This window comes from Oncorhynchus kisutch, unplaced genomic scaffold, assembly GCF_002021735.2.
Source record: "Oncorhynchus kisutch isolate 150728-3 unplaced genomic scaffold, Okis_V2 Okis01b-Okis20b_hom, whole genome shotgun sequence".
In the NCBI taxonomy this organism is placed as follows: Eukaryota; Metazoa; Chordata; class Actinopteri; order Salmoniformes; family Salmonidae; genus Oncorhynchus; species Oncorhynchus kisutch.
This window is the reverse complement of record NW_022261978.1, coordinates 10991532-11000318: the sequence shown is the minus strand read 5'-3', so window position 1 is coordinate 11000318 and position 8787 is coordinate 10991532. Positions and strand designations below refer to the sequence as shown.

Genomic DNA, 8787 nt, shown 5'->3' with positions numbered 1-8787 from the left:
TTCTGAGATAACAGTATGTATGTATATTTACCCCCCAAAATATATGGGTAATTGGAAATTATGCAGACAATTACATTGATGGAATCTACAATCTATGTTCAACAGTAAAGCTGATCTTCCCCCAAGGACCGACCGAGTTGAGGAAAAACTGCTCTAATTAGATTTTTTCTCTCAAATTGAGGACAAAGTACAATATACAAAATATGATATACTTTTGTCCATTTACATGGACATTTATGTTGTGACGTCAGCAAACAAACACAATCCACTATAATACATGCAGTACGGAAAACACTGGAAAGTCAAGACACATTCAGAGTCTCTGGGGACTACTGACCCACCATGTATTGGACCTTTATCTGTCCCACTGTTCAGAAGCATTCATCTTCCCGATGTCATACTGTTCAGAAGCCAACATCTTGATCTCCTCTGTGTTTTATCTCATGTTTTCTCATGTTACCTAACTCTGTAAAACTCTTTTCACAATGGGAGCAGTGGTAAGGCTTCTCCCCTGTGTGTATTCGTTCATGAGTCTTCAGGTTACACAGGTGGGTAAAACTCTTTCTACACTGGGAGCAGTTGTAAGGCTTCTCCCCTGTGTGTATTCTATTGTGTGTTTTCAGGTTACTTAAGTGGGTAAAACTCGTTCCACAATGGGAGCAGTGGTACGGCTTTTCTCCTGTATGCATCCGCTCATGTATTTTCAGGCTCCCCAACATTGTAAAACTCTTTCCACACTGGGAGCAGTGGTGAGGCTTCTCCCCTGTCTGTATTCTCTCATGTCGTTTCAGGTCCCGTAACTTGTTAAAACCCGTTTCAAACTGGGAGCCGTGGTGAGGCTTCTCCCCTGTGTGTATTCTCTCATGTTGGTTCAGGTGGGCTTTCTGGTTAAAACTCTTTCCACACTGGGAGCAGTGGTAAGGCTTCTCCCCTGTGTGTATTCTCGCATGTTGTTTCAGGTATCCTTTCTGGTTAAAACTCTTTCCACACTGGGAGCAGTGGTACAGCTTTTCTCCTGTATGTATTCTCTCATGTATTTTCAGGCTCCCAAATGTTGTATAACTCTTTCCACACTGGGAGCAGTGGTAACGCTTCTCCCCTGTGTGTATACGCTCATGTGTTTTCAGGTTACATAACTGGGTAAAACTCTTTCCACACCGGGAGCAGTGGTAAGGCTTCTCCCCTGTGTGTATTCTCTCGTGTTGTTTCAGGTCCCTTAACCGGTTACAACCCGTTCCACACTGGGAGCAGTGGTAAGGCTTCTCCCCTGTGTGTATTGTCTTATGTGTTTTCAGGTTACGTATGTGGTTAAAACTCTTTTCACACTGGGAGCACTGGTGTCGTCTTCCTGGTTTGGACGTCCCTGGCTCTGGTTCCTCTGAGTCTGGTATTTCTCCTGCCAAAGACAGAGTGTTTATTTAAATAGAGACATGAATGAAACCTCCACATGATAAAGGGTAAATCCTATTCAGATCCCTCAATAACCCGTTTTAATCTTGGTGTGATTTTAAAACAAATTATGTTGTAGAGCTTCCTGGTAATTACTGATATGTTTTCATTACTTATTATTCTTTCTGTTTTAGAAATCAGAACACAAAAAAAACTAAACAGTTCTCGGACACTCAAGACACAGACGTCGCTGGATTCCAATCGAGCAGGTGGTTCTAAATATATAACTTTCATAGTTGTATGATACAGAATGTGACGTACACACTTCCTTAAACCTAAAATAAAGTAATTTTGTGTGGAAGTCCAAAGCTTGTTTCTTGAGATGTTCACATTTTCTACACTTTTGACTAATCGCTGATGTTATGACTTTTCGGGAGAGTAAAAAGTCTGGTGAAATATTTTGGGGAGATGTTCCTAAAACTATATAGCCATATTACAAAATATGAAAAGGCTTGTTCATTCACATGTTCTGAATTCGCTATGACATCATATGTTCCTAAAACTGATCGCAACTATACTGAACAAAAATATAAACGCAACATGTAAAGTGTTGGTCCCATGTTTCATGAGCTGAAATAAGAGTGCAGAAATTTTGTTGCACAATGTTGTTTCTGTCCCTGTTAGTGAACATTTATCCTTTGCCAAGATAATCCATCCACCTGACAGGTGTGGCATATCAGGAAGCTGATTAAAAAGCATTATCATTACTCAGGTGCACCTTGTGCTGGGGACAATAAAAGGCCACTAAAATGTGCAGTTGTCGTCACACAACAATGCCACAGATCTCTGAGGGAGCGGGCAATTGGCATGCTGACTGCAGGAATGTACACTGGAGCTGTTGTCAGGGAATTTAATGTACAGTACCAGTCAAACGTTTAGACTCACCTACTCTTTCAAGGGTCTTTCTTCATTTTTTATATTGCAGAACAATAGTGAAGACATCAAATCTATGAAAAAACACATGGAATCATGTGGAACCAAAAGAAGTGTTAAACAAAGGAGTTTCCACTGCTGAGAACTTGTTGGCTGCTTTACCAGGAAGCTCTACAGATATCTACCGGTCTAATGTCCATTGCTCGTGTTTCTTGGCCCAAGCAAGTCTCTTCTTCTTAGTGGTGAACCTTTAGCAGTGGTTTCTTTGCAGCAATTTGACCATGAAGGCCTGATTCACACAGTCTCCTCTGAACAGTTGACGTTGAGATGTGTCTGTTACTTGAACTCTGTGAAGCATGTGTTTGGGCTGCAATTTCTGAGGCTGGAAACTCTAATGAACTTATCCTCTGCAGCAGAGGTAACTCTGGGTCTTCCATTCCTGTGGCGGTCCTCATGAGGGCCTGGTAACTCTAATGAACTCATCCTCTGCAGCAGAGGTAACTCTGGGTCTTCCTTTCCTGTGGCAGTCCTCATGAGAGCCAGTTTCATCAGCGCTTGGTTGTTTTTGCGACTGCACTTGAAGAAACATTTTCCTGATTGACTGACCTTAAAGTAATGGACTGTCATTTCGCTTTGCTTATTTGAGCTGTTGTTGCCATAATATGGACTTGGTCTATTACCAAATAGGGCTACGCACTTTTGTTGCCAGCGGTTTAGACATTAATGGCTGTGTTGAGTTATTTTGAGGGGACAGCAGATTTACACTGTTATACAAGCTGTACACTCACTACTTTACATTGTAGCAAAGTGTCATTTCTTCAGTGTTGTCACATGAAAAGATATACTCAAATATTTACAACTCACTTTTGTGATATACTGTATATTTTGATTGGTTTAACACTTTTTGGTTACTACATGATGTGTTATTTTGTAGTTGATGTCTTCACTATTATTCTACAATGTAGAACATAGTAAAAATAAAGAAAAACCCTGGAATGAGTAGGTGAGTCCAAACTTTTTTTGAGTCTGTGAAAGAAAACAAAAAAAAACACTTTTGACTGGTACTGTACATTCCTCTACGCCAAGCTGCCTCCAACATCGTTTTAGAGAATTTGGCAGTATGTCCAAACTGGCCTCACAAACACAGACCACGAATAACCGCCCAGGACCTCCACAGGAGGACCTCCACAGGAGGACCTCCACAGCCAATAGTGTTTTATTATGTAATCAATCACATGGGTTGAAAAGTGTTTTTTTCTCTCAGATAATCAAACAATTCAAAGCCAAAGGCCTATAGCTTTAATAAAACAACAAACACACTGCGGATTTCTGAATAATTCATTAACTGGCAAAGTAGCAAAGGGACGGCCACATCCAGAAACAAGCCACAAGTCACGTGACACTACAGGGAGAGAGCAGCCGTTTCAGTACAGCACTACAGGGGGAGAGCAGCTGTTTCAGTACAGCACTACAGGGAGAGAGCAGCTGTTTCAGTACAGCACTACAGGGAGAGAGAAGCTGTTTCAGTACAGCACTACAGGGAGAGAGAAGCTGTTTCAGTACAGCACTACAGGGAGAGAGAGAGGGGGAGAGCAGCTGTTTCAGTACAGCACTACAGGGAGAGAGAGGGGGAGCAGCTGTTTCAGTGCAGCACTACAGGGAGAGAGAGAGAGAGCAGCTGTTTCAGTACAGCACTACAGGGAGAGAGCAGCTGTTTCAGTACAGCACTACAGGGAGAGAGAGGGGGAGCAGCTGTTTCAGTACAGCACTACAGGGAGAGAGAGAGGGGGAGAGCAGCTGTTTCAGTACAGCACTACAGAGAGAGAGAGGGGGAGAGCAGCTGTTTCAGTACAGCACTACAGGGAGAGAGAGGGAGAGCAGCTGTTTCAGTACAGCACTACAGGGAGAGAGAGGGGGAGAGCAGCTGTTTCAGTACAGCACTACAGGGAGAGAGGGAGAGCAGCTGTTTCAGTACAGCACAACAGAGAGAGAGGGAGAGCAGCTGTTTCAGTACAGCACTACAGGGAGAGAGAGGGGGAGAGGGAAAACTCCACTGGACTAGTTTCAATGTATGGAATCACTTAGGAGTTTCTGGATGTTGGGTAAACTTCTCCTTTAAAAAGCATAATTGAGAAATAATGAATTGAAGTTGGAACATTTGTGGCATTTGTAGACTAGTTGCTGTCATATCTGTCACTGTGGTAGCTGATGTGTGTATAGTGTGGAGTTATCCGCATACATAGACACACTGGCTGTATTCAAAGACATGATGTCACAAATGTAAAGATATGATCAACACATATTGATGATTTTATTCCTGTACTGTTTGTCACTACCCTGGTAGGTTGATGGATAACCAGGTTGCCAGCACTGGTTACAGTTTGAAACTTTCTCTTGAGTGGGCAGCCTGATCACAGCTTTCCTCCAGTATTAGTTAATTAATTACCAAAGTCTTGAGTTTAGTTTGCCTGTTCTACAGTCTTGTAAAGATAGGGGTGTTGACTGGGACAGGCAATGTAACATCCATAATGTTTTAAGGAAAAGTTTTTGTAAAACAAGCACCTTACATTGGATCATCTTGAAACTTTCTCTCTAAAGCTAACTTTCATCAAGGTTTTATATGGTCAATTGGTTTCTCTATTTTCATTGGCAGAATCCTTTTCAGTGTTATGATATTCATAACATCCATATACACGAGTCTATCTTCCTGTCAACTAACAGAACTCTGCTGGTTATCCTGGTAACAGACACCAGTCTATCTTCCTGGTAACAGATACCAGTGGGCAGATCTATTGTATTTGTTCCAACTAAACTACAGCACTTACTTTGATGAGTCAAATCTGATCCTTTCATCTCTTCTCCTCCTCTCACAGTTCCACTCAGCCCCGTTGTTTTCCTGCAGTCCACCAGCAGCACAGACAACCTCTTCATACCCAGCAGTAAGGTGCTACCGGGAGAGGCACGACACAGGGACTCCAGGAGGGAGGAAGGGCTAGCGTTGTCCTGGTAACCATAAAGATGGGACACAGACACATATCATTATGGATGCTGATGTCACTGTTGTCATAAAGTGCTTTACAGAAACCCAGCCCAGACCCAGAGAGAGCTAGACCAGACCCAGAGAGAGAAAGCTGTATGCTAGACCAGACCAAGCTGTACCATCTGGTGTTCTGATCTGGAGAGACTCTTCTCTTCCTCGTCAGCATCAGGATGTTGTTGAAGCTCCCCAGAGGATCCACCATAGTCATGTCTCTCTCCTGTGTTCATGAGAACATCAAAATGAGTAGTAAACTTATAACCGTCTAATAAAATCATAGGGTCTTACAAGAGGCATGAATATGTCCCTTTGATATTTTAAGTAGAGATTATGCTTCAATATTGAATTTTTAAAGCCTGTTATACTAGATGAGGGGAACTTTAATGTAGACCACATGGAGAATTCAATACATTGAATTGAAAAGTCCCTCAAATATATGAACCAATGGCAGATTGACCTTTTAACAATTTATATAGAACTGAACAACATATTCAAGTGTAGAACTTCAGTAGAATGCCACTTTAAAACCACACATTAGTTCAACAACGGCATAGTTTGTGTCCCTGTTGAAGACAGTACTCACTGGTGTTCATCTGATATTCTGTCTCTTCCTCTTTCACTCCCAAAACGTCTTCCTCCTTCACCTTTATTGAGATAGCATCATCTTCCTCTCTAAACGGTTCTTCCTCTTCTATCACTATAACAGCATCTTCTTCCTTCACTATAACAGTCTCCTCTTCCTCCTTTTTCATTCTGAAATGTTCTTTCACTATAACAGCATCCTCTTCCTTCACTATAACAGTCTCCTCTTCCTCCTTTTTCATTCTGAAATGTTCTTTCACTATAACAGCATCTTCTTCCTTCACTATAACAGTCTCATCTTCCTCCTTTTTCATTCTAAAAGCTTCTTTCTCTTCTTTCACTGTAACCTCATCCTCTTCTTCAATGTTCATTGCCAGAGCTTCTTTCTCCAAACAGCAGACCTCCTCTTCTATAGCAGGGGATGAGTACTTTAATGAACTCATGGTCAGGGATGTTAGCTAGCTAGTTAGCATTAGCGACTAGCCTAGTGCTAGGCTCAGCATCCAGCTTTAACAAGTTTGCAAATTAGGTTACAGTTAACCAGTTAATACGTCAACAGAACTGTGTTTAAAACACTGAGATTAGATAATGTACATTAAGATGGTCTAAAGCGTCAATCTTTCACTTTTATGTTGGCTAGCAAGCTACCGAGGTGGTTGAAAGAGTAGCCGCGTTGTTGTTCCTGAAGAAGCGTCCCGTCCAGTCCATTATACGTCACACAAGAAGAATCACCCGAAAGACGCTCCTCGCCATCTGCTGGCTGGAGTGGGTAACGCAGTTTGGACACAATAGTTACTCCACTTTTTGTATTGGAAAAAACGTCATAATAATTTAACAATGAGCAGATATATTTTCTCTGGTGTTCATCTGATATTCTGTCTCCTCCTCTTTCACTCCCAAAACGTCTTCCTCCTTCACCTTTATTGAGATAGCATCCTCTTCCTCTCTAAACGGTTCTTTCTCTTCCTTTACTATAACAGCCTCCTCTTCCTCCTTTTTCATTCTGAAAGATGCTTTCTCCATACAGCCGACCCCCTCTTCATTAGCAAGGGAGGAGTAGTTTAGTGAGCTCATGGTCAGGGATGTTAGCTAGCTAGCTAGCATTAGCGACTAGCCTCGTGCTAGGCTCAGTATCAATCTTTAACACGTTTGCAAATTGAACCAGTTGATACGTCAACCGAAACTTGTTTAAAACACTGAGATTAGCTAATGTACATTAACATGGTCTAAAACGTGAAACTTTCAGTTTTATGTTGGCTAGCAAGCTACCGACGTGGCTGAAAGAGTTGGCGCCTTGTTGTTCCTGAAGAAGCGTCCGTCCAGTCCATTATACGTCACGCAAGAAGAGTCACCTGAAAGACGCTCATCGCCATCTGCTGACTGGAGTGGGTAACGCAGTTTGGAAACAATAGTTACTACACTTTTTGTATTGGAAAGAACGTCATAATTATTTAACAATAAGCTGATATATTTTCTCTTCCAAATAATACGTTCCTGTACACAGACGTAGAAGCTCAATATGAATATGTAGATGATTAATAAATACTTATATTTCCATATATTTCCTTTCCAAGCCAAACCATTTCATAACTGCTACACACAGCTTACATTGTTGTCACCATATTAGCTAAAATAACATCATAGTCAACAGAGCTAATAGAACTAACTCGTTAGTAAACCTGCTACAATCATGCAGTACCGTTACAGTGTACAGTCAGTAAGCAGTTTAGCACTTACCTTGGCGGGTCCCAGTGGCAATAAATTAGTAAAACCAAAAGCTTGCCTTGACTTGGAAGAGTTCCAGTGTTGTGTTGGATAGTCATAGCCAGCTAGTTAACATAGCATCCCTTTGTTTGAGCCAAGTGTTTGAGTAGACTAAACTAGATAGCTGCATTTGCTAGCTAAGTAAGTGAAACTGAAAGTGGAAAATAAATGACGAAATATCTCTCTCTCGCTTCTCCTTCATTTTGGAATGAAATAATTTGTTCAAAACTGTTCAACTATTGTATTTTTCTCTCTTTTAGTCAACTACTCACCACATGTTATGCACTGCAGTGCTAGCTAGCTGTAGCTTATGCTTTCAGTACTAGATACATTCTCTGATCCTTTCATTGGTTGGACATCATGTCAGTTCATGCTGCAAGAGCTCTGATGGGTTGGAGGATGTCCTCCGGAAGTTGTCGTAATAACTGTGTAAGTCTATGGAAGCCTTGAGAACCATAATCCTCCTAGGTTTTGTATTGAAGTCAATGTACCCAGAGGAGGATGCAAAATAGTATGTTTTAATAAATTATTTGGTGACGTGATTATATTTAGTATGGTTTCATCTAAAAAGGACCACTTTTAAATATTTTGCCATTTTTATTTTTCAGAAAATAACTGAGCACGATGGTTCTCCCCTTCCTCCTCTGAGGAGACCCCACTGCACCCAAAGGACACCCAGCCAACTTGACACAATTGTGGGAAGCATTGGAGTCAACATGGGCCAGCATCCCTGTGGAACACTTTCGACAGCTTGAAGAGTCCATAACTCAATGAATTGAGGCTGTTCTGAGGGGAAAAGGGGAGGGTCCAACTCCATATTAGGAAGTTGTTCAAAATTTTTGGTATAATCAGTGGATATATCTGCCATTTAGCATACATGTTTATCCAAAGGGATTTGCAGTCATGTGTGCAAACACTTTACATATGGGTGGTCCCAGGAATCAAACCCACTACCCTGGTTTAACAAGCACTATACTCCACCAACTGAGCTACAGGACCACAAGGAATGATCAAGGAATGACGCAGATAAACACACACAGCTTGAGTTTCAAACATATAATTGAATCAAAGACCGTAACATT

General features: G+C 41.5%; 1 protein-coding gene across 1 annotated transcript; it reads right to left on the bottom strand.

Moving 5' to 3' along the window:
- Window positions 1-204: 204 nt before the first annotated feature.
- Window positions 205-7321, bottom strand: LOC109877593 (zinc finger protein 436-like). The gene is made up of 5 exons (XM_031811365.1): window positions 6923-7321; window positions 5943-6066; window positions 5482-5579; window positions 5148-5325; window positions 205-1396 (listed from the first exon to the last, which is right to left on the bottom strand). The coding sequence occupies exons 1-5, from the start codon at window positions 7013-7015 to the stop codon at window positions 405-407; spliced, it is 1485 nt and encodes a 494-aa protein (XP_031667225.1). The 5' UTR covers window positions 7016-7321; the 3' UTR covers window positions 205-404.
- Window positions 7322-8787: the final 1466 nt, after the last annotated feature.